At 74.5% G+C, this 22,102-nt stretch overlaps 2 protein-coding genes across 2 annotated transcripts in view; one reads left to right on the top strand and one right to left on the bottom strand.

The window, feature by feature from the left end:
* Nucleotides 1-8,780, top strand: part of MEGF6 (multiple EGF like domains 6) — a gene marked incomplete at its 5' end in the record, with an annotated part of 61,174 nt that extends 52,394 nt beyond the window's left edge. Inside the window, 18 exons of the mRNA XM_084243408.1 lie at nt 129-257; nt 331-462; nt 979-1,107; nt 1,180-1,308; nt 1,546-1,674; nt 1,924-2,052; nt 2,294-2,422; nt 3,107-3,235; nt 3,376-3,507; nt 3,592-3,720; nt 4,182-4,310; nt 4,887-5,015; nt 5,212-5,340; nt 5,649-5,777; nt 6,266-6,391; nt 6,636-6,764; nt 8,196-8,243; nt 8,499-8,780. Of these exons, the coding sequence (XP_084099534.1) occupies nt 129-257; nt 331-462; nt 979-1,107; nt 1,180-1,308; nt 1,546-1,674; nt 1,924-2,052; nt 2,294-2,422; nt 3,107-3,235; nt 3,376-3,507; nt 3,592-3,720; nt 4,182-4,310; nt 4,887-5,015; nt 5,212-5,340; nt 5,649-5,777; nt 6,266-6,391; nt 6,636-6,764; nt 8,196-8,243; nt 8,499-8,563 (2,180 nt within the window). The 3' untranslated portion in view covers nt 8,564-8,780. The remainder of the gene's footprint in view (nt 1-128; nt 258-330; nt 463-978; nt 1,108-1,179; nt 1,309-1,545; nt 1,675-1,923; nt 2,053-2,293; nt 2,423-3,106; nt 3,236-3,375; nt 3,508-3,591; nt 3,721-4,181; nt 4,311-4,886; nt 5,016-5,211; nt 5,341-5,648; nt 5,778-6,265; nt 6,392-6,635; nt 6,765-8,195; nt 8,244-8,498) is intronic.
* Nucleotides 8,781-10,831: 2,051 nt separating this feature from the next.
* On the bottom strand, nt 10,832-21,281 carry ARHGEF16 (Rho guanine nucleotide exchange factor 16; the record flags this gene model as incomplete). Its single annotated transcript, XM_084242707.1, has 14 exons — nt 10,832-10,971; nt 11,314-11,415; nt 11,758-11,825; nt 12,525-12,713; nt 13,002-13,153; nt 14,381-14,473; nt 14,622-14,696; nt 15,484-15,613; nt 15,677-15,829; nt 17,521-17,681; nt 17,964-18,020; nt 18,163-18,332; nt 19,225-19,270; nt 20,697-21,281. The coding sequence occupies 14 exons, from the start codon at nt 21,279-21,281 to the stop codon at nt 10,832-10,834; spliced, it is 2,121 nt and encodes a 706-aa protein (XP_084098833.1).
* Nucleotides 21,282-22,102: the final 821 nt, after the last annotated feature.

Genomic DNA, 22,102 nt, shown 5'->3' with positions numbered 1-22,102 from the left:
ACCCCCTGCCCCAGGCCCTGCCCCCTACCCAGCCCTGACCCAGCTCTTCATGTGGGATCCCAGGGCTGGTGGGGGCTGGTGGCGGAGCGTGGGGTGTCTGCCCACACGCTCACCTCGCTCTGCGCCAGTGTGCCCCGCGGGCTGGTTTGGGCCCGGCTGCCTGCTGCCGTGTTCCTGTGCCAACGACGGGCTCTGCCACCCTGTGACCGGGCACTGCAGCTGCGCCCCTGGGTGGACCGGCCTCAGCTGCCAGAGAGGTGCGCGCCTGCTCCGGAAGCCGGCGGAGGGCGGGCGGGGCCCCTGGCCGCGCGGTGACCGGCTCTGTTGCAGCCTGTGACGGCGGGCGCTGGGGACCTGACTGTAGCCACAGCTGCAACTGCAGCAGCGGCCGCGGGAGCTGCGACGCGGTCAGCGGCCGGTGCCTGTGTGAGGCCGGCTTCGTGGGCCCGCGGTGCGAGCAGCGTGAGTCCTGGACGCCCGGCCCGGTGCGGCCTGGGCAGGAACGCGGGCGCGCACATAAACATGCACGAGCGCACGCGCACACACGCACACGCACACGCACACGCCAAGTGTTGGGGCCGGTTGTGCAGAGGCGCGTGGGGGGAGGGGCGCAGGGTGGCGTGTGGTCTCCCTGCCCGGGCTCCCCCGGCTCCCCCTCTTCAGCTGGGCTCAGCCCCGCCCTCCCCCCCACCCCCCGCCCCGGAGAGCAAGGGTGAGGTGGGGGCTACCGCGCACCCTGGGGCGCCTGGCGCTGGGGGAGGGGCGGGAAGCCGCGCTAAGGACTGGGGTCTGCCCCTCCGCACGCTCGCTGGCCAGGGCTGCGGGTCTTGGGGGCCCGGGCTCCCCACTGCTGTTTCCCGTCTTGGGGGGGCGGCAGTGGCGGGGGGCCCAGCGCGCGCCTCTGGGAGTCAGCCCCCGCCACAGCCCGGGGCACCAGCCGGGATGCCCAGGGTAACCGTGGCCCTGCTGCCCGTCCAGGGTGTCCCCAGGGCCACTTCGGGCCCGGCTGCGGGCGGCGGTGCCGGTGTGAGCACGGGGCCGCCTGTGACCACATCAGCGGGGCCTGCACCTGCCCGCCCGGCTGGAGGGGGACCTTCTGCGAGCGCGGTGAGCTGGGCGGCCCGGAGGGCGGGGCGGGTCTGGGGTCGGCGCCGCCCGCTCACCGCCCCCTGCCCGCAGCCTGCCCGGCCGGCTTCTTCGGACTGGACTGCCGCAGCGCCTGCGACTGCTCCTCGGGGGCCCCCTGCGACCCCGTGAGCGGCTCCTGCCTCTGTCCCCCCGGCCGCCAGGGCCCCCGCTGTGCCCAGAGTGCGTGAGGCCCCGCCAGCCCCGGGTGCCCCCGGAGGGCTCCACCGGACTCGCCTCCGCCCCGCCCTGGGTCTGGGTGCCAAGTGGCCGCCCCAATGCTGCTCCGCCCACGTGGGCCAGCGCCTCGGGCCGCTTGTGGCCCCCCTGGTGGCGCCTGGGTCAGGGGAGGGGGACTGACCACCGCGGCCGGGGGCCCTGGCAGGTCAGGGAGCCCTGACGCCCCCCCCACCCCCGCAGCTTGCCCGGCCCACACCTACGGCCCCAACTGCAGCCAGGCCTGCTCCTGCTTCAACGGGGCCTCGTGCAACCCCGTCCACGGGCAGTGCCGCTGCAGCCCGGGCTGGACAGGGCCCACCTGCCGGCAGGGTAAGCCCGAGCGGCTGGGCGGACGAGGCTCTCCGAGCGGAGGGGGAGGCGGGGGAGAGGTTGCCTTGGGCCAGGGCCGCAGCTTTCTGCGCTTTCTGACCCCCCTCGGGGGGTCATGGCTGGGGGGCAGGTGGTCCTAGAGGCAGCCCTGGACGAGCACGCTGGCCCCACAGGTGGTGCTTGGGGGGGGGGTGCCCAGGGCCTGGGGGCTGCAGCTGCTGCAGTTGCTGCCCCTCCCCCCTCCCCCAGCCTGCCCCGCGGGCCTGTACGGCGAGGACTGCCAGCTCCCCTGCCTCTGCCAGAACGGCGGCAGCTGCGACCCGGTGTCAGGCCGCTGCACGTGCCCCGAGGGCTGGACTGGCCCGGCCTGTGAGCAGGGTGAGCACTGGGTGGGCAGGGGGCGAGCGCCGTGGAGGTCAGTGGTCACCAGGGCTGGCGCCAGAGGACCCCGCACCGCCCCAGCCAGCCCCCAGGCTGGGAGCAGCTTGCCGGGGTGGCCGCTCTGTCCTTCCCAAGGACCCAGGACCCGGGCCTTGGGGCAGAGGCCTGCTGGCAAGGGGTCCGGGGTCCTGGGGTCCCGCCTTGCCGGGAGGCAGCCCACTCACCAGGCCCCCCACAGAGTGCCGCCCGGGGAGCTTCGGAGCCGGCTGCCAGCACAGCTGCAGGTGCCTCCACGGCGGCCTCTGCGACCAGCACACGGGGCGCTGCCTCTGCCCAGCCGGCTGGACGGGGGACGCGTGCCAGAGCGGTGAGTGGGGCCCTGCTGAGGGTCTGCAGGGCAGAGCCTCCACCTCGGGAGCCGGCCCAAAGATGCAGGGGTGTTTGGGGGCCTGGGTGGCACTGTCCACCCTAGAGGGGGTCCTTTAGCTCCGTGGGACCCAAAGCCTTTTCTGGCCAGGCACTCCGTGCCCCGAGGCCTGGGGGAGGGAGGGGCCGCCACCCTCGATGGCCCTGCTCGAGAGCCCCTGCAGACACCCTGACCGGTGGGCATTGGGCCAATCACTGCCTCGTCCACCCCTGGAGCTGCTGCTTGCCAGCCCCCACCGGGCGGAGCCCCTCGGCCCCCAGCTGGTGCAGCCCAGGAGGTCCCCTGTTTGAGGCAGCCTGGCTGGGCCCCGTCCCCAGGCCCCCGGCTGCTGAGCTGCACCCCCTGTGTGTGGGCTGGGGGGCCCTCCACACTACTCCAGCGGTCTCCTTTGCCACAGCCTGTGCCGAGGGCACGTTTGGGGTTCACTGTGAGGAACGCTGCGACTGCCGGCGGGGAGGTGCCTGCGACCGCGTCTCCGGGGACTGCCTCTGCCCCCCGGGGTGGAGGGGCTTGCGGTGTGAGCACGGTGAGGCCCCCCCCAGCACCCCGGCACCTGCCCAGGGTGGGTTGGCATTTGCAGAGCCCCCTGGGCCTGCAGCACCCACCAGCGTGCTTCATCCTCAGCCTGCCCGCCTGGCTGGTTCGGGACGGACTGCGCCCAGCGCTGCCAGTGCCCCCCCGGTGCCGCCTGCCACCATGCCACTGGCGAGTGCCGCTGTCCCCCTGGCTTCCTCGGACCCGGCTGTGAGCAGCGTAGGTGACCCCTCTGGGGGCCCTGGGGGTGCGGGCCCAGCCTGAACTGTGACACCCCCAAGTCTCCCCCCAGTGAGGCCGTGCTGGGGAGCGTGCTGGTCCTGGGCCGGGCCAGGATGACCCTGCTGCCTCCTCCCCAGCCTGCCCTCCCGGCACCTTTGGGGAGAGCTGCAGCCAGCGGTGCCGGTGTCCCGGCGAGAACCAGGCCTGCCTGCCCGCCTCCGGGGCCTGCGTGTGCGCTGCCGGCTTCCACGGCCCCAGCTGCGGGCAGCGTGAGTGCTGCAGGGCCGGGGCAGGGCGGGGCTCTGCGGGGGGCAGTGCCCAGCTGGGTCCCAGCCACTGGCCCTCCCCCATAGGGTGCCCTCCTGGGCAGTTCGGGCCCGGCTGCGAGCAACAGTGTGGGTGTCTGAACGGCGGCTCCTGTGACCCGGCCTCGGGGGCCTGCCTTTGTCCTGCGGGCTTCCTCGGAGCTGACTGCAGCCTCAGTGAGTGTTGGGGTACAGGCGGGGCCAGCTCCTCCTATCCAGGGCCCCACCGGCCAGACTCGCAGGAGGCAGCTGCCGACCACCCACCTCCGTAGGCCTCCTCCGGGTCTGCCCTGGCGGGTGCTGCCTCCAGCACCCACCAGCGGCTGGGGCTTTGCCACGTGGAGGGGCCGGCACCCTGCCCGCCGAAGGCTCTCCCTGACGCTCGGGGGACTTTCGCCTGTCTGGACCCTGGCTGGGCTGGGCGGGAGCGGGGGCACAGTGGTGGCTGCCGAGCAGGCCTGGCCCCTGCACGGCCCGTGGGCGGGAAGGCGGTGCCAGCTGGGCAGGGCATGGGAGCAGGGCGGGGCTGTCTGGACCAGACACGGGTCCGGGGTCCTTCTGTCCTGTTGGGTCCTGGGGCTGGTGCGGCCGAGGGCATGGGGGCCGGCGAGGCGGCCACTGTCCTGTTTCTCCGGCAGCCTGTCCAGCAGGCCGCTTTGGCCCCGGCTGTGCCCATGTGTGCTGGTGTGGGGAGGGGGCAGCCTGTGACCCCGTGACGGGCACTTGCACCTGCCCCCCAGGGAGGACCGGCGTCCACTGTGAGCAAGGTGAGGGGGCACGGGCAACGCCGCAGCCGTGGAGGGCGAATGCCTCGGTGGAGCCTCAGGGCGTGGGGCCACCGCAATGCACCAGCACCTGGGAGGGCCACGGTGTCACGCCAGTCCACACGCTTGCCCTGCCAGGGCTGAGCCCTCGGCCCTCCCCGGCCCTCATGGGGGCCTGCCACCATCCCCCAATCCCCGACCTGTGGCAGCAAGGGGTAGGAGGTGCGGGTCCTAAGTCCAGGGGAGACCTTGGCTGTGGGGCCATGAGCGGGGCCCAGACGTACCGCAGTGTCCCACCCCAGCCTCCTCTCTGCCTGGGGCGTGTGCCTCTGCAGAGCGACCTCCAGGAAGGCTTCCCCAGCCGGCCCTGCCGGGCAGGCGCTCCAGCCCCCGGCCGCCCCCGGCGTGGGACCAGGCCTGGCTTCACTGGCCGCGCGGGTGGCCGGGCAGGGGGCATCGGTGTCGCGCCTTGAGCGCCAGGCCAGGAGCTGGGGCAGAGACAGGCAGAGACCCCCGGAGCGCTTGCCCAGAGCGGCAGGCCTGGTGGGGCGCCGAGCTTGAGCAGCCCCTCGCCCCCAGGGTGCCCCCAGAACCGATTTGGCGCGGGCTGTGAGCGCGTGTGCGCCTGCAGAAACGGGGGCCTGTGCCACGCCGCGGACGGCAGCTGCTCCTGCGGCCCCGGCTGGACAGGGCCGCACTGCGGACAGGGTGAGCGCGCTGGCCGCGGGGGCGGGGCGGGGCCGCGGGGCGGGGCCCTGGGGCGGGGCGGGGCTTCCCGGGCGTGGTCTCGGGCGGGGGCGGGGCCCGGGGCGGGGCGGGCCTCCGGGGCGGGGCCTCGGGCGGGGGCGGGGCCGGCGCCCTCCGCCCCGCGCCCCTGCAGGAGGCTGACCGGCGGCCCCCCCAGCCTGCCCGCCCGGGCGCTACGGGCCCGCCTGCCGGCTGGAGTGCGCCTGCCGGCACAACCACACCTGCGAGCCCGCCTCGGGCGCCTGCCGCTGCGGCCGCGGCTTCTACGGCCCCGCCTGCGAGCACAGTGAGTCCGCGGCCCCGCCCCGCGGCCCAGCTCCGCCCCGCCCCAGGGCCGCGGCCCCGCCCCCCCGAGCCTCGCGCCCCCGCCCCGCCCACCCCGCTCGAGCCCCGCCCCCGCCCCAGCCCGCCCCGCCCCCGCCTCGCGCCCCCGCCCCCGCCGAGCCCCGCCCCCCCGCCCGCGTGCCCGGAGGCCGCCCCGGCTGCGGTCCCGGCGGGGGGCGCGGGGCGGGGGGGGCTCGCCCGGGCTCAGCCCCCGCGCGGGGAAGCCGGGGCGGCGCGCGCACGGCCGCCGCTCACCCGGGCCCCCCGCAGCCTGTCCCCCCGGCTTCCACGGCGCCGGCTGCCGCGGGGCCTGCGCCTGCCAGCACGGGGCCCCCTGCGACCCGGTCAGCGGCCGCTGCCTCTGCCCCGCCGGCCTCCGCGGCGACCTCTGCGAGGCGGGTGAGCGCCCGGCCCGGCCCGGCCCGCCCCCCCCCGCCCCGGCTCGGCCCCCCACCCGCCCCGGCCCGGCCCGGCCCGGCACCTCCCCCCACCCCCTACCCCGGCCCGGCCCGGCCCACCCCCCCCTCGCCCCGCCCCGGCCCCCCCCCCGCCCGCCCCGGCCCGGCCCGGCCCGGCCTCCCCAGCCCCGCCCCGGCCCCCCCCCGGCCCGGCCCGGCCCCCCCCGGCCCCCCCGCCCGGCCCGGCCCGCCCCCCCCCGCCCCGGCTCGGCCCCCCACCCGCCCCGGCCCGGCCCGGCCCGGCACCTCCCCCCACCCCCTACCCCGGCCCGGCCCGGCCCACCCCCCCCTCGCCCCGCCCCGGCCCCCCCCCCGGCCCGCCCCGGCCCGGCCCGGCCCGGCCTCCCCAGCCCCGCCCCGGCCCCCCCCCCGGCCCGGCCCGCCCCCCCAGACCCGCCCCGCCCGCTGACGCCCCCCCGCCCCCCGCAGGCTGCGAGCCCGGCTCCTTCGGGGACGCCTGCCGCGGGCGCTGCGACTGCCGGGGCGCGCCCTGCGACCCCCGCTCCGGCCGCTGCCTCTGCCCGCCCGGGCGCACGGGGCCCGCCTGCGGCCTCGGTGAGTCGGGGCGCCGGGCGCGAGCGCGGGGCGCCCCTGGCGTTGGCTGGTGGCGCCGGCCGGGCCCGCCCAGCGCTGCCCCCGCCCGCCGCCCGCCGCCCGGGCTGGGGAGCCGCCCGGGGAGCCCGACGCGCCGCCCGTGGCCCCTGGCGCGCGCCCCGCGAAGGGCCCGGCCGCCCGCGCCCTCCCCGGGACAGGGTCCCCCCCAGGCTCGGGGTGCTCACCCCCCTCCCCGCCCCCCCAGACTGCAGACGCGGCTTCTTCGGGCCGGGCTGCGCCCTGCGCTGCGACTGCGCGGGCGGGGCGGACTGCGACCCCCGGAGCGGGCAGTGCCGCTGCCTGGACGGCCGCGCGGGGCCCTCGTGCCGGCAGGGTGAGTGCGCGCCCCGACCCCCTGCCCGCCCCGCGCGCCCCGAACCCCTGCCCGCCCCGCGCGCCCCGACCCCCTGCCCGCCCCGCGCGCCCCGACCCCCTGCCCGTCCCGCGCGCCCCGCACCCCTGCCCGCCCCGCGCGCCCCGACCCCCCTGCCCGCCCCGCGCGCCCCGCCCCCCCTGCCCGCCCCGCGCGCCCCGCCCCCCTGCCCGCCCCGCGCGCCCCGACCCCCTGCCCGCCCCGCGCGCCCCGCACCCCTGCCCGCCCGCGCGCCCCGCCCCCCCTGCCCGCCCCGCGCGCCCCGACCCCCTGCCCGCCCCGCGCGCCCCGACCCCCTGCCCGCCCCGCGCGCCCCGACCCCCTGCCCGCCCCGCGCGCCCCGCCCCCCTGCCCGCCCCGCGCGCCCCGAACCCCTGCCCGCCCCGCGCGCCCCGCCCCCCCTGCCCGCCCCGCGCGCCCCGACCCCCTGCCCGCCCCGCGCGCCCCGACCCCCTGCCCGCCCCGCGCGCCCCGACCCCCTGCCCGTCCCGCGCGCCCCGACCCCCCTGCCCGCCCCGCGCGCCCCGCACCCCTGCCCGCCCCGCGCGCCCCGACCCCCCTGCCCGCCCCGCGCGCCCCGCACCCCTGCCCGCCCCGCGCGCCCCGCACCCCCTGCCCGCCCCGCGCGCCCCGCACCCCTGCCCGCCCCGCGCGCCCCGCCCCCCCTGCCCGCCCCGCGCGCCCCGCCCCCCCTGCCCGCCCCGCGCGCCCCGCCCCCCTGCCCGCCCCGCGCGCCCCGCCCCCCTGCCCGCCCCGCGCGCCCCGACCCCCTGCCCGCCCCGCGCGCCCCGCACCCCTGCCCGCCCCGCCCCCCGGGGCCCCGACCCCTGCCCGCCCCGCGCGCCCCGCCTCCCGGGGCCCCGACCCGCCCACCTGCGTTCGGGGGGCGTGAGTGCCCCCGGACGTGCCTTCAGGGAGCGGGGCCTGGGGCGCGCGAGGGCAGCGGACTCGGGGACTCCCGGCTCGGGCCCGCGGCCTGCGCACCTGAGCTGCCCCGGGACCCCGCGGCCCCTGCCGGCAGCTGCGGCACGAGGGGCTGCGCGGGGCGCGGGGCACCTGGCGGCCAGGTGGGTGCTGGGCCTCAGCCCCGCCGCCTTGGCGCCTTGGCCTCCGCAGGTGCGGGGGGCGGGGCTTAGGGCGCGCGGCCCGTCAGTCCTGGCCCGGCCCCTCGCGCGGGACGCGGCTTCGCCTTGAGGTGGCCTCTGCGTCCAGGCCCGGCGGCTTGTGCCGGCCCCGCGTGTCCCGCGCAGGGCTGGGGGCTGCCGGTCCAGCAGGCGCGTGTCCCTCTGTCCTCATAGGGGTGAGGGGGCTTCACTAGGCTGGGTGGGGTCAGGGGGGGCTGCTCACCCAAGGGTGGGGCACCAGCATGAGTTGCTGCCTGTCTGCCTCCAGGGGGGCCCCCCCAGCTTCCTGAGAGCTCATCCCCAGCCCCGGGCCCAGGTAAGGAGACTGGGGCCTCCTGTGCTGCTGAGGGGCTGGTGCTTTTCAGGATGGCATTCTGGTGGCATCACCAAAGCCGGAGGAAGGGGACCTGGCACTGACAGGGGCCCCGGGCCCCGTGGGCCCCATGGGCCTTGGAGAGGAGGCGGCGGGGGTCTGGACGAGGCACTAGCACTGGAGGGATCCAGGGTAAGGGCAGGTGTGAGCCTGGCACCTGGCAGCTCCCCGGCGACTCTCCTTTCTCCTGCGTTGCAGGGACCTCACATCCTGGTGCCCTCGGGCCAGCACCCGGGCTCAGCAGCAGGGCCTCGAAGCGCTAGCTCAGAGACAGCCCCGTGAGGCCCCGAGACACCTCCCGAGAGCGCCCAGGGACCCAGAGCTTTGGCAGCAACTGAGGAAGGACACTTGGGCCAGGAGTCTGGTCCTGCCTGTCCCCGGGCCGTGGACAGCCGCGGCCTCTGGCTCGGCCGGGATGGGCTGAGCACAAGTGGACCCAGCGAGTAGACTCTGCTCCGGCTGCCCTGGCCGCAGCCGCGCCTCCCCGGTTCTGGAGGGAGTGCAGGCGCGGGGTGCCCGCGCTCCAGCGGGTTATTCTGGTGCTAGGCCTGGAACTGCCGCAGCCCTGTCGCCTGCAGACAGGGCCGGGCCCGTGTCCAGGTGCTCACAGGCGGCCCACAAGCCCGTGGTGCCTGCCCGGGACGCCCCAACTCGGGGCTGCGGGGCCCGGGGGCCCGGGGCGGGTTCCTGTGCCGTGTGAACAGTAAGTTAAGAAAGGAGCCGTGGCTTCCTCGTGGCCGAGTGTCGCTGTGTGTGGTCTCGCCAAGGTGCCCCGGGCGCCGCCGTGGCCCACAGAAACCCCAGCTGGGGAGACCCCCGGCCCTGCCCTCTCTACCCTGCTCCTCCCTGGGCTGGGGGGTGTCACGTAGGTAAACTCGGGGCTTATCCGGGCTCCTGTGCTCCAGAGAGACCCTAGGGCTGCCCTGGCAGAGGCAGGTAGACCCCAGGAACAAGCTCAGGAAGGGGGACCGCAGAGCCTGCTGGCAGGGGCAGGACCCCAGGGGGAGGCCGGCCCTGGGCACCCAGCTCCTGGCCTCAGGGCAGAAACAAGGGGTGGGTGCCTGTGGGGAGGGTTGAACCAAATGGGCACGTGGGCCCCTGCTGTGAGGCTCTGCCCCTCCTCCCCCGGGAAGTCTCTTGGGGTCTCCCCTCCCCCTGCCAGCCTGGGAGCTGGTGCCCCCGCTCCCTGCCAAGGAAGGTGGGGCCAGGCCGCAGCTGCCAGCTGGCCGTGGGGCGCGGCCTCCCAGCCAGGACCCCCCAGGGGCAGCAGGGGCTGAGGGGCGCGAGGGGCGCTGCAGGCAGGCCGCTGGTCCGCCCGGGGAGGGGAGGAGAGGCCGCTGACAAAGGTGCAGGCTCTCGCCCAGCGGTGATGGCCTCAGGCCGACGCGCGCGCCAAATAAAGACCTGGAGGCTCGGGTGGGGCTGCCCGCCATGGGACCGCGGAGAAGGGCCCGCCGGCGCCGGCTGCGAGAAGGAAGGCCCGGGCCCTGGGCGGGCGTCACAGCCTGTGGCCAGACCCGCCCGCGCGCTCCGGGAGAAGCGGCGCTGAGCCAGTGCCCAGGCAGCAGCCGGAGGCCCGAGATGCTCACGGTGCAGCTGGACGGACCTCAGGGGACCCGGCCCCAGCCCTGCCCTGGGCCTTGCTCCCCCAGGCCACAGGGGGCCCCTTCCCCGCCGTGCGCCCCCCGCCTGGTCTACAGGCAGGCGGGCAGCTCCGCTCCCCACTCAAACCCTCCCTCGGGAGCTGGCCCGGGCTGCGAGGGGGCACGATGGCCCCGCTCCGCTGTGAGGAGACACCCCTGGCTTTCAGAAGTGGGGGGCGCGGGCAGGTTCTCAGAAGGCCGGGAGCCCTGCCCCAAGCACATCACCGCCCCGGGGGGGGGGCGCGGGGGGGCCTCTGGAAGTGGGGACCCCTCCTGGCCCAGCCCCTGCCGCCCGGCCCCTCTCACCAGGTTGGGAGGACACGTCTCCTGCTGCGCCCCCATGCCCCCCAAGTGCCTGTCCTGGGGGCGCAGGTGGGCTGGGACACCCTAGGGTGGGCCCCACGAACCCTGCCGCGTCCTCCAGCCCACTGGTCAGCTGAGGCTTGCGTGGGGGAGGGGCGCGTCAGGAGCCCAGCCTTGCCCTGGGCACCGGGTGGACAGACGGGCCAGGGCCACGACGAGCACGGCCCACCGTGGCCAGGGCTGGGCGGAGCCCCAGGGACCCCTCACCTTGGGGTGGGGGGCTGGGCGGCCTGCACCGCTGGGTCGCGTGGGGGTCCAGGCATGAAACTTTAATGTCTCCGGAAAAGGGCGCGGTCACAGTCGGTGCTGGCGCTGGGGTCACGCCCGTGCCCCTTCTCTCGGGGGGCGGGGCGCCCCGTCACTGGAGGTCCTTGTCCCACAGGGGAGGAGAGGGCCTCACGCGCCCGCGCCACCATGTCCCTCGGCACCAGGGCGCCGGGCGGGTGGGCGGGTGGGTTCTGGAGAGGCCGGGTCCAGCCTGGGCAGCACTTGCAAGTGGTCCTGGTGCCCGGGCGCCGGGGGCGGCTACACGTCGGTCTCCAGCCGCAGCCGCTCCATCCTGCGCACGTTGCCCTCCTGGGCCAGGCGGCTGGTGATCCAGCGGGCGACGTCCTCGGGGAACCAGCCCGCCTCTCCGTCCCGCAGCCGCTCGCCGTGCAGCCAGCCTGGGCCGGACGCAGGCGGTGAGGCGGGGCCTGGGCCTGATGTCCACGCCGCCGCCGCCCCTGAGCTGCGGGGTGTGTGGGGTCCGAGCAGCCCCGCCCGCCTGCCCAGGGGCCGCTCCGTCCTGGTGCTGGCCCCAGCAGGGTGCGTGGACACTGGCCCTGCGGCCAAGCGGGCACACTGGGCTGTTGTCCTGAGCACAGGGCTGGACCCGGTGTGCCCCCCCCCCAGGACAGGGCCAGGAACTGGCGTGGACCCTGCGGGGGACTAGAGGATGCCCTGCAGGGCTGTGAGGTCAGGTTATGGCGCCCTCGCCCCTGTGCCCCGCCCAGCGCCCCGCTCACCGTCCTCCTGCTCCAGGACCAGCACCACGTCGGCCTGCTGCAGCGTGATCTCGTCCTCCTGCTTGGCCAAGTAGGCCTTGGTGACCTCCACCTGCGGCAGGTCTGGGAGAGACAGGGGTTGGGGCAGGGCCGTGGGGGCAGCAGGCCCCTCCTCCAGCCCCCACTCTGGCCTCGGTGGGCCCCCAAATGTCCTGCCTCCAGGGCCAGCACCCGGCACGAGCAGAGGGCACTTGGGGCTCAGGTGGGCCTGGCAGGGCGGGGTGACAGCTTGGCCAGACCCCACAGCTGCAGCGTCCCCCCGCGTAGGCACGGCCGCCCTCTCCACACTGCGGAGGGCCAGGCTCCGGGCGGGCTGGGCCTGTGCCAGGCAGGCCTCCCAGGGCCAGGCCAGCTGCAGCTGTTCCCTCTGACCTGGGGGCAAGGGGGGCGGCGAGCAGCACTCACCTTCCTTGTTGGCGGGGCCCTGCCTCTGCTGGTGTGTGAGGGCCATGACCCACCGTGCCCGGTCGCTCCTGGGGGCAGAGCACATGTGAGGCCGGCCGGCCTGGTGGCCTCTGGCATCACCCCAGCCCTGGGCGTTGGAGCAGGGTAGGTGTCCCTACGGCCCTCAAGGTGGGGCAGGCAGTGGTGAAGGGCCTGCTGCCAGGGGCCTCTCCTGCGTCTGCCCTGCCAGGAGTCTCAGCGGGCGCCACCCAGGGCTTCCCACCCCCACCACGGCAGGGGCCCGGCTCTGGGCAGGCTCCACCAGGTGGCCTGGCCCCAGGTTACCCCTGCCCAGGTCACAGAGTCTGGGGGCAGCTGGACCCCCAGGACCCAGGCTCTACTACCTGACACAGGGCCTCGGGCCTGGCGCTTGCTAGCTGGCACACAAGGCCTCGGCTGACACTCAGGAGGGGGCTGGAGCCGGGGCCCGGAGCCCCTCGTGCCTTCTTCCCACTGGCACCTTCCTGTGCCCTCCCGGCCTCGTGTCCCCCTAGCCCCGTGCTGCAACCCCGCTATCCTGGGCGGCAGGGGCTGCTGCCCCAGGGCCTTTGCACTGCCCGACTGCAGGCGAGCCGCCCCTCGCCGGAGCCCCCATCCCCACCGCAGCACCTCATGGCGGCCGCTGTGTCCCGCTGGGCATGGCCGCTGAGGACCAGGCTGTCCCTCTGCGGCAGGAGTGGGCGGGTATGGGCCTGAGGCCCTGGGGAACAGGCGGTGGCCCCCCTTACGCGGAGTCGCAGGACAGCAGGATCTTCTCCTGGCGGCCCTCGCTGTTGTGCAGCAGCATCACCTGGAAGGGGTGCGGCACGGAGGAGCCCCGGTGGCCGCCCCCCAGCACAGCGGACTCTGAGGGCTCCAACTTCTGCACCTGGATGGCGTCCACCTGGGCGTAGTCCTGGACCACGAAGCTGTCCTCGCTGCAGGGAGAGCGGCCGTGCCCACGCTGAGTGCAGGCCCCGGCCCCTGGCCCCCGAGGGCGTGGACCCAGGCTGTGTGGAGCCGAGCCCGCCCGGCGAGGGGCGGAGGCGCTGACCAGCCGGGGCAGCAGAGGCTGGGCCGGCCACTGTGGGTGTTCTGGGGCCAGCCAGAGGGGGGTCCGTGCCCACAGCCCTGGGTCAGAGCCGTTCAGGCCGGGTCCCCGCGTCCTGCTGGCTGGCCGGAGCCCCTCTCCGCCTCCCGCAGGGTCTCCAGGTGCCCACACCCACCTCTTCTTCTTGGTGACCACCAGGAAGTCGTTGAAGAGGAAGAGGTAGCAGGTGGGCCGGCCGGCCAGCTTCCGGAAGCGGCTGGTCTCCTCCACCACCAAGAGCTCCCCGCGCTTCCGCAGCCAGCGGGAGGCGGAGATGAGCGGGAGACTCTGGGGGGAGAGGGGCGGATGCGCGGCGGCCGGGCGGGGCACCCCTGCTCCCAGACCGGTGACTGTCCAGGGCTGGGCCGGGGCGGGACAGGACGGCGCCGGCCCAGACACAGGCCCGTCCCGCGCCGACAGGCGCGCCTGGATCTTGCCTGGACCCTCAAGTCCTCCCAGAAGCCCGGGCAGGCGGCCCCGCCTCCAGCAGGCAGGTGGCCCAGAGGGCCCGGCCGGTGCCCACGCCCAGCAGGGCCCACACGGCTGACCCTGGGCAGTACAGCTGGGGTGGGGCGCTGGGCTGGGTACCCACTAGCTCGGCCCCCAGCAGGCCTGATTTCAACACCCCCTGTTGGGACCCTGGAACCCGGCCCCCCAGCACCTGCCTGGCTATGCTGCTCCCCCCCACCCCCGGGGCTCAGGTGGGCTGGGCTGGGCTCTTGTTCCGCTGCGGGTGTTTCACTGCACACAAGACTCGCTGCCGGGACGAGGAGGAGTCTCCTCCGGGAAGCCCTCCCTGGCCCACCTGCTCCCCTCACCCCGGACCTCTGAGCTTCCGTCCATCCCTCGTCCTCCCGCTCTGCCCAGCGCCTGCTGAGCCCCAGCCTCCTGCAGACACACCAGCAGGGGCGAGGCTGCTCTGTGCTTGCCACTGGGCCCCCGGGGAGGCGGCCTGAATGGCCTGGGGTACAGCAGGGTGGGGCCCCGGCCTGCTACGCCTCTGGGGCTGGTCCAGGGAAGTGGGCAGCAGCCTGAGCCCTGCTCGAGTGGTGGTGGTGGGGGGGCAGCTGAAGTGCCGTTCCACGCCAGGGGAGCCTGACCCAGGGGCCCCGCACAGCCAGCAAGGGTCTCTGGCCCAGGGGCAGCCCTTAGGCCCGCTGCCCCCCACTAGCCACTCAGGGCCTGTCTGTCCTGTCCTGCGGGCCTGAGGGTGTGGGCCCAAAGGAACCCCCAGAGAGGGAAACTGGGCCAAGCCCCAGGCCTCCCAGGCACCACCCCAGGGCCCTCTCCAGCTCTCAGTGGGGGGCTGGGACCCCACAGCACGGTGCTGTCGGGGGGGGCGTGCAGGCCCAGGCCCGGACCCAGTGCTCACACATGCATGCGCTCACACAGGTGGACTCCAGCCCAGATGTGTGCACACGTGTGCACACTGACAACAAGCACACACACCTGCACGCACACGCGGGCCTGCCTGTGCCCCCACGCACCTGCACACACCCGCACTCACGCGCCCACCTTGACCCTGCTGAAGTCCAGCTGCGTGTGCAGCGTGTACATCTGCTCCGTGCGCTGCATCTTCTGGGCGCCCTCGTTGCACTTCTTCACCAGCTGCGTGCACAGGGGCAGGCCGGTCCCTGGGTGCCCGCCCCGCGGCTCACGGACTGCACACGTGCTCCCACGGGCCTCAGTGTTCCCGTCAGCACTGGGGGTTGGGGTGGGCACCCGGGAGCACCCCACCCTGGGCCAGGCGGCTCACCTTGCTGATGGCCTTGAGGGCGCGGCAGGCGGCGCTATACCTCTGCGGGTGGCCCTGGCTCTTGACACAGAGCGTCTGCGGAGGGACGCCGGGCGTGAGGTGCCGCATGCCCTCCCGCGCCCGAGGTTTAGGGGCCTGCAGGGGGTGGGCCCCCCAGCGGGTCTGCTGGCCGGGTGGGCACAGGAGTTGGTACCTGCCCACCATTTCAGTCCTTGGCCTCCAGGCCCAGCCTGGGGAGGCCACCGAAGCCCCCACTTCTATACATCCCAGAGCCCCCCACCCCGAGGCCCCATTCGGCTGAGAAAGGGTCCCCCCAAGCTCCTGCGGTGGTCTCAGGGCCCAGCTGGTGCCGGCCTGTGTGCAGGTGGGAGTGTCTGCACGTGCGCGCTGGGGACGCCCGGGTCACCTGCGTCTGCACGCACGGGGGGCGCACGCCTGCGTACATGCATGTGCTGGGGGCTCCCGTGTCCCGTTTGAGCACCTCACACCCACACGCCCCTTCCCATGAGCCGGTGCCTCACAGACACGAGCCACTCTGGGCGCCCCCTCCAAGCCCCTCTCCACCCACTCAACGTGGACAGCGGGGGGTCAGGGCCTCTGGGGCCCACGAGGCCAAGGGCCTCAGCAGCCCAGCAGTGATGCCCACAGGCCGGAGGCCCCACCTGGCTCCCTGCGTGGAAAGGCCTCATGAGCTGTCACGAGTGGGGAAGCTTGGGGGGTGCTGAAGCCGCTGGGATGGGGTGCTGGAGCTGCCCAAGAGCTCGGCAGGGGCGTGGGGATTAGAGGCGGCCAGAAAGGCTCCCCACTATCCCCAAGATGCCCGCACCCACAGGCCAGGCGCGGGCGGAGGGCCGGTACTCACGTCGGTCAGCAGGGGCAGCCGGGTCACCCTCTGCATGGGGAGGATGAGGAAGGAGAGCACGGGCAGGCCCCCGCACGCTGGCCGCGTCTCGATCACCCGCAGGGCCTCGCGGAAGGCGGCGTTGTTGTTTCTGCAAGAGAGAGCGGTCAGCCGGGCCAGGGGGCGCCGCCCGGCCGCCCGGCCCCGCACTCACTGCAGCTGCTGCAGGGCGCGCTGCTGGTACAGCTCGTTGGCGCAGTACACGACGTAGGGCTGGAAGTGGTGCTCCGCGTGCTCCAGCAGCAGGTCGCTGATGTCCTCCACGCACACCTGCTCCTTGTGCCGCCGCTCCAGGTCCTCGAAGAACCTGCGGGGCTGCAGGTGAGGCCTGCGCCCCCCAACCCACGCCCCGCCCTCCCCCTGCCGCGCCCCAGTCCCGGCAGAGGCCCGGCAAGCGGGCGGGACAGAGGCTGACCTTGGACTTGATGCCCTGAGACCCGGGTCAGGGCCACCAGCACCCTGTGCCCAGTTCGGGGCCAGGCAGGGGCCAGTGGGCGGGCCTGGGCTCTGGTGACTCATCCACAACCCCCCTCACACCCCGCTTCTGCGGGGGCCACCTTGACGTCTCCTGGGGAGGTGAGGATGACAGTGCCAACGTCCAGCAGTGCTGGCCCCGGGCCTGCCCAGGGTCTGCCCCGGGGGAGGAGTGCCTGGTCAGCTGCCGGACACACGAGGCACCATCTGGGCCCTGGCCTCGGAGCCGCTCCCACACGCTGACTTCTGTCCCCCGAGAAGCCCCTCCCAGGCCAGCTCCTAGGTGCAGCCCCGGGCTCCACCCCAGCGGCCTCTCCGCGGTGAAGGCCTGCCAAGCCGGGCCCCGCGCCTGCTGGGAAACGAGGCCGCCTGACCTCGGGGGGCAGACCCCTCGCGGGGGCCCTGAGAGCCCCACCCCCGGCGGGCAGTGACCAGGTGTCTGCGGGGGCCCTGACCAGCGGCCCCACCAGGTGGGGCTGCGGTGTGAGCGCGGACCCGGCACCGTGACTGCAGGCTGCAGGGAGGGCGGCGGGCACCAGCCCTGAGGGCACAGGAGCCACCTCAGCCCCACGGCCTCGCACAACCGCGGTGGGCAGCTGGGAGGTGGCGACCCCAACTACCTGGCCCGGGCCCTGAGGATGGTGGGCTCTGGGGACCTGGTCAGGGACACGCCTCGGAGTCTCAGGGAGGGGAAAGCGGCCTGTGCTTGGCGGCGGGCAGGGGTCCCCAGCTCCCGCTCACTGACCCCCGCCTCACTCTCCACCCACGGGGGGGTCAGCACTCACTGACCCGCAACAGTCGATGCTTGGGGCGCCGCTGGGAGTGGCCAAGAGCTGCCTGAGCCCTGCGGGGGGCCGAGATCCCAGCATGGGGCGCTGGGGGATCAGACACAGGTGCTGACTGCCGGCCCCACCTGGTGCGGGCACCCGAGTTTGGCAGCTTGCGGTCAGCGCCAGGTGGAGAGGCAGCCGCCACACTGGCCCTGCTGGGTGGGGTGGTGACCTTCCCATGGCCTGTCCAGGACGGCCCCACCCCATGGCCCTGAACTTCCCCAGGGAGCAGACTGGGGGTGCTCAGTCAGGGGTTCGGCCCCCCCCAGTGTTCTGGGGGCCGGTGGGACTTGCCCGTTGGTTCGGGGGCATGCCAAGGCCTGGTGAGTTGGGCGGGATCACTGGCACTAGGGTCAGCGGACTGAGCCCACACAGGTGCACACCCAGCCGTGGCAGGCACGGCCCCCTTCTCACCCCCGCCCTGCAGCCAGAGCCCTGGCATGGCGCCACGCGGGGTGCCCCGGGCACAGTGGAGGCCGCTCAGCCGCTGTCCGGCCGTACGCCTTGCGCCCGGCCTCCCGGCGGGACAGGAGGGCCAGGCCATGTGGTGCTGGTACCCGGGGGGCCCGGAGCCGCTGGGGGGGGCCCAGGGTCGGCACGTGCTCGCTCCCTGCCGAGGAGGCCGTGGTTGCAGACGGGCCTAAGCCAGCCCGCCGCCGCCCTCGGCCACATGCCACCGCCCCGGGCCGCCCACCGCTGGCTGGCGCTCTGCACGTCCAGGACGTTGGAGAAGAGGTGGTGGTGCTCCATGGGCGTCATGGTGGTGCGCAGCTCCAAGCTCTGCAGGAACTCGGCCACCAGGATGCCCAGGCTGTGCTGGTACGAGAACTCGGACGTGAGGATCTCGAAGATGGCCTGGGGAGGACAGCAGCGCGGCCTCAGCCCCACTGGCTGGACTCAGGCCACAGGGACACAACAGGGGCCATGGGGGCAGGTGGGGCTGTGGGGGGGCAGGTGGGGCTTGGGGTTCGCACTTGGCGGCTCCTAGGCTGTGTCGCTGGCCAAGATCTCTCCCCTGCCCGAGGGCTGCCCCCCCTCCCGCCCAGGGTGTCGCCACTACTTAGGGGCCTGGCCTGGGGGAAACGCGGGGCCCCGAGTGTCATGAGGTCCATGGTGGTGGCACCCCACACCCCTCACCTCCTGCCTCTTGCGCTCCTCAGCTGGCAGCGTGTCCAGGATGCCAGACTCTACCACCTGGGGGCACAGGCCGGGGCACAGCTGCTCATCACGGAGGCCTGTCCCCCCACCAGACACCGGCACACTGAGGGGTGCACGGGGGTGTCCTGCTGCCGGTGTCCCCGAGACCCTCCCCTGGGGCCTGGCAGGGCCGCCCTACCTCCGGGAGCTGGCTCCAGGTCACCTGCGGGGGCCGGAAGTTCTGGACCACAATGGGGGCTCCCACGCTCCGGGTCCTGTCGGGGCTGGAAGGCTCGTCCAGCAAGTCGTCGTCTGACTCAAAGCTGGTGTTCAGGCCCCGCTCCCGGATTTCCTGGTAGAACCGGGGGTCTGGGAGGAGGGGCTGTGTCAGCCCCGGGGCCCCCTGGACCGTCGGCGGCACAGGGACCCCCAGAGCAGGCCCTTCGGGATCACCCACAGCTCTGCGGTGGGCCAGGACGGCGGTTCTGGTGGGGGGTGTGGAATGTGGCATTGTCACCCCGGAAGCAGGCGGGGCAGACCTGGGGCCGGGCTGTCCCTAGGGCCCTGGGAGTGCTGTGCCCTCAGTCCAGGGCTGCCAGCCCCCCTCTGGCTCTGCAGTGGTCATACCCCCTACAGCCCAAGGTCGGGCTGGTTGTGGCTCCGGGCACCCGTGAGGGGAGCAGCGAGGCCCGCACACCTGTCCGTCCTGCACCAACCGGGACCTTGCTGCTGCAGCCTGTGGCTGAGCCCAGGGCCCACAGGGCCTGCACCCCCAACTGTGACTGTCTACAGAGGGCGGCACTGCCAGGGCCTGTCCTGGCTGAGGGCCTGTGCCCAGCCTGAGGTCCCAGCCTCCCGGGCCCACTGGGTACTCTCCTGGCTGGGGGCGCCTATGATCAACCTCCTCTGTGGTCCCAGGGGTGCCCCAGCAGGCTGAATGCTGCTCTGGGGCCCCAACGCCTGGCTCCCCTGGATGGCAATGATGCCCGTTGCTAGCCAGTACCCATCTGCCCTGGTCCCTTGATGACCCCCGGGCCGGTGCACACTCTGGGGCTGACAACGGCCTCTGAGGGTGCGTGGGGCTCTGTCCTGGGCAGGAGGGAGTCCAGAGAACTTCCTAGACCTTCCTTAGCCCTTCAGAGTGATGTGGCCTGTCCCGGAGCCCCATATGGCACGTTCTCTGCCACCGAGCTCCACCCCTGCCCGGCAGGGGTCTCTGCAGGGCCAGCTCCGCGCAGGACAGGCCGTGTCAGCCACTCACCGTCCTTGAAGGAGCCCTTGTGTGCGCGTTTCCGCCCCAGCGTCTTCTACAGGGAGACACAGAAACCAGTGGTCAGCAGGGCCAGCTACTGCTCCACCCGGGCCCAGGCCCCAGCCGGAGGCACTGCCAGGCAGAGAAGCCTTTGGTCACTGCCAGGCCCACAGGGGAGTCAGGTCAGCAAGGGGGCTGGGCAGACAGCCGGGCTGGAGGGGGGACTCTGGGCAGACAGCAGCATGGGCAGTCCAGGAGGGCTGCCTGGAAGAAGCCGCAGCGGTGAACGGGTCCAGGGGCTGCTCAGGACAGTGTGCCTGGAGAGACGCCCAGGCAGGACGGGTGTGTCTGGGAGAGGACGGAGAAGGTGCGCGTGGGAGGCCTGGGCCGTCTCAGAGCCCTGGGGAGCCCGGGGGGCGGGGGTGGTAGCAGGGAAAGCAGTGACAAGTGGGGTCCCCCAGCCCACTGTCTGCATGGGCCTGGGGCCCCAAGAGCTGGCGCAGGACAGCAGAGGCTGTGGGGAGCCGCCCTGGTCCTGGGGCCCGCCGGCTGCCTGCCCGGACACCATTTCCCCGGCGGGGGGCGGCTGCAGGAAATCAGGAGCCGGCTTCTGGGACGAGTTTGGGCCTGAAAACTGCTTCGGCCCGCCCCTGTGCCCCGGGCCCGCCCTCAGACCGGGGTGCATCCTGCTGCCTGGGCACCTCCCCGGCCTGGCTGATTTGATCCTCCTTCCCCCAGGTCCCCTGCCCCGCTCTGAGCCCCTCCTCCTGCTCTGCGGCCTCCTGAGCACCCCAGCCCAGTCCTCGGCCCGGTTCCTGGGCCACCTCGGCACCCCAGCAGCACCCACAGCGGGTGCTGGGCAGCCGGGGGGGTGGAGGGGTCCTACAGGGCCCCGCTGTAGGCCCCCTTCAGCCCCTCAGCGCACGGGCGGGGGGCCAGGGGCAGCACCCTGACAGGGCCTCAGCTTCTCCCCCGCGGGGGCCGCAGCTCGTGGTCTGGGCAGGAGCCCAGGGCAGAGGCAGCCGCTGGGGCAGCAGCATGGCAGAGGGTCCCAGCAGAGGCGGGACCAGCCCCCGGGGCGCAGAGACTGTCCCCGCTGGCTAAGCGAGGACGCCAGGGGCCCCTGGAGAAAACCTTGACCTTTCTGGGCCTCAGCTGCCTCCCTGCAGGTGGGGACAGCCATGCTCTACGCCCAGCCTGGAGGAAGCTGCCAGGAACCGGCACACAGCTGGTGCTCACAGTTGCCTGCACACAGCCGGTGCTCACTAGTGGCCGCACACAGTAGGTGCTCACAATTGCTTGCACGTAGTCGGTGCTCAAAGATGCCTGCGTGCAGCCGGTGTGCACACGTGGCCGCACACAGTAGGTGCTCACAGGCGTAGCTCAGGGACGAACGTGACGTGACGTCAGTCCCTGGCCTGTCTCCGAGGGCCCTCCAGGCACAGCCCCCTCCCCGCTGTCCACGCGGACGGGTCCCCTACCTTATTTTTGGCTGGGCACCGAGCAGGAGGCTGGCTGGGCTCCTCAGCCAGAGCCTGGAGTTTGGGGGTGAGCCGAACGGGGCCCCCCTCGCTGCCTGGACTCCCCAGGCTCTTCATGGCCGCCCGGTAGGACTGGTTCCGCAGATTTCGTCTCAGCAACCCTCCAGGGCCGGTGTCCACGTCCATGTCATCCAGGGAGAAGCTGGGGGCCGGGTGCAGTCGGGGGGCCCGCCGGGCAGCCTCCTTGCTGAGCACTGCCGCCCCGAAGCTCTGGTGGCGGGCGGGGGCCTTAGCCTTGCTGGACACAGCCAGGCTCCGGGGAATCAGCTGCTGGGTGCCCATCTTGAGGGCCACGGGGCTCTGGGTGCTCAGGACGACAGTCCAAGGGGCCTCGCCCTCGGGGGATGGAGGCGGGGCCGCCGGGTAATGGAGTGGGGAGCTGCCGCTGTCCCTGGTCTGCAGGGCACCCCGGACCACGGGGAGGCTGGACGCCGGGCATCCCTCGGCATCAAGCCACAGCTCCGAGTGGAAGCGGCTTTCCAGAAGCTTCTCCTCCAAGGAGCTGTCCGAGTGCCGCTGTGCCATGCTGGGCGCACGGGTCCTGCAGGGAAGGGCAGGGTGAGGCCAGGCGCCCAGGCCCCGGTCCCCGCAGCGCTCCGCCGAGGGCACCAGCAGTCCCGAGGGCACCAGGTGGCCGCGGGCCGCAGCGTAACGGGACGCACACGGCTCTGCCCCTGTAACTCTGAGAAAACAAAGACGGCCCCGCGCCCTCCACACCTGCACACATGGCCGGCCCGGAGCCTGTTTCGGGCGGAAAGATGAGGCCCCACGTCGCAGGCCTGCCCACGTGGCGCCCGGGGCCCGGGAGAGTGTGGACCTCGGAGTCTACCGGGAGGGAGGCCGGTGGCCGGGACCCGCGGCCGAGGCGACCAGGCCCATGGGGCTCCCCCAGCACCCACCGTCCCAGGGCCCCAGCCCGAGCCCACTGTGCAGTCTGGGGCCTGGGTGTCCCGGAGTCCAGAGCTTCCCTGCAGGGCATCCCCACCCCAGGGCCGGACTGGCCACGCGCACCACCCAGTGACAGCAGTGGCGCAGCCCCCGGCCAGCACGCCGTCCGGCAGGTGCGAGGCTGGGCCTCCCAGTGCAGGGGCTGCCCCGGGGCTGCGGCCACCCCCACGCTGGAGGACAGCCCCCGCATTCCTGGGGACGTTCTGAGCGGGCCGCGGGGGCACCGGGGCGGAGCCTGCCCGTGCTGACTTGGCTGCTGCAGCTGGACGGCCGAGGGCGGCTCTTTAGACCCGCCTGCTCCCACCCAGCGCCAGCCGGCGGGTACGGCGGCCTCCCCCGCAGCAGCCTGCCCGGCTGCGCCCCGCTGCCATCCTGGGCCAGCGGCTCCCCCGCTGCCC

This window comes from Talpa europaea, assembly GCF_964194135.1.
Source record: "Talpa europaea genome assembly, chromosome: 9".
Taxonomy (NCBI): domain Eukaryota; kingdom Metazoa; phylum Chordata; class Mammalia; order Eulipotyphla; family Talpidae; genus Talpa; species Talpa europaea.
The sequence above is the reverse complement of the archived record's forward strand: the minus strand, read 5'-3'. Positions and strand labels throughout refer to the sequence as shown.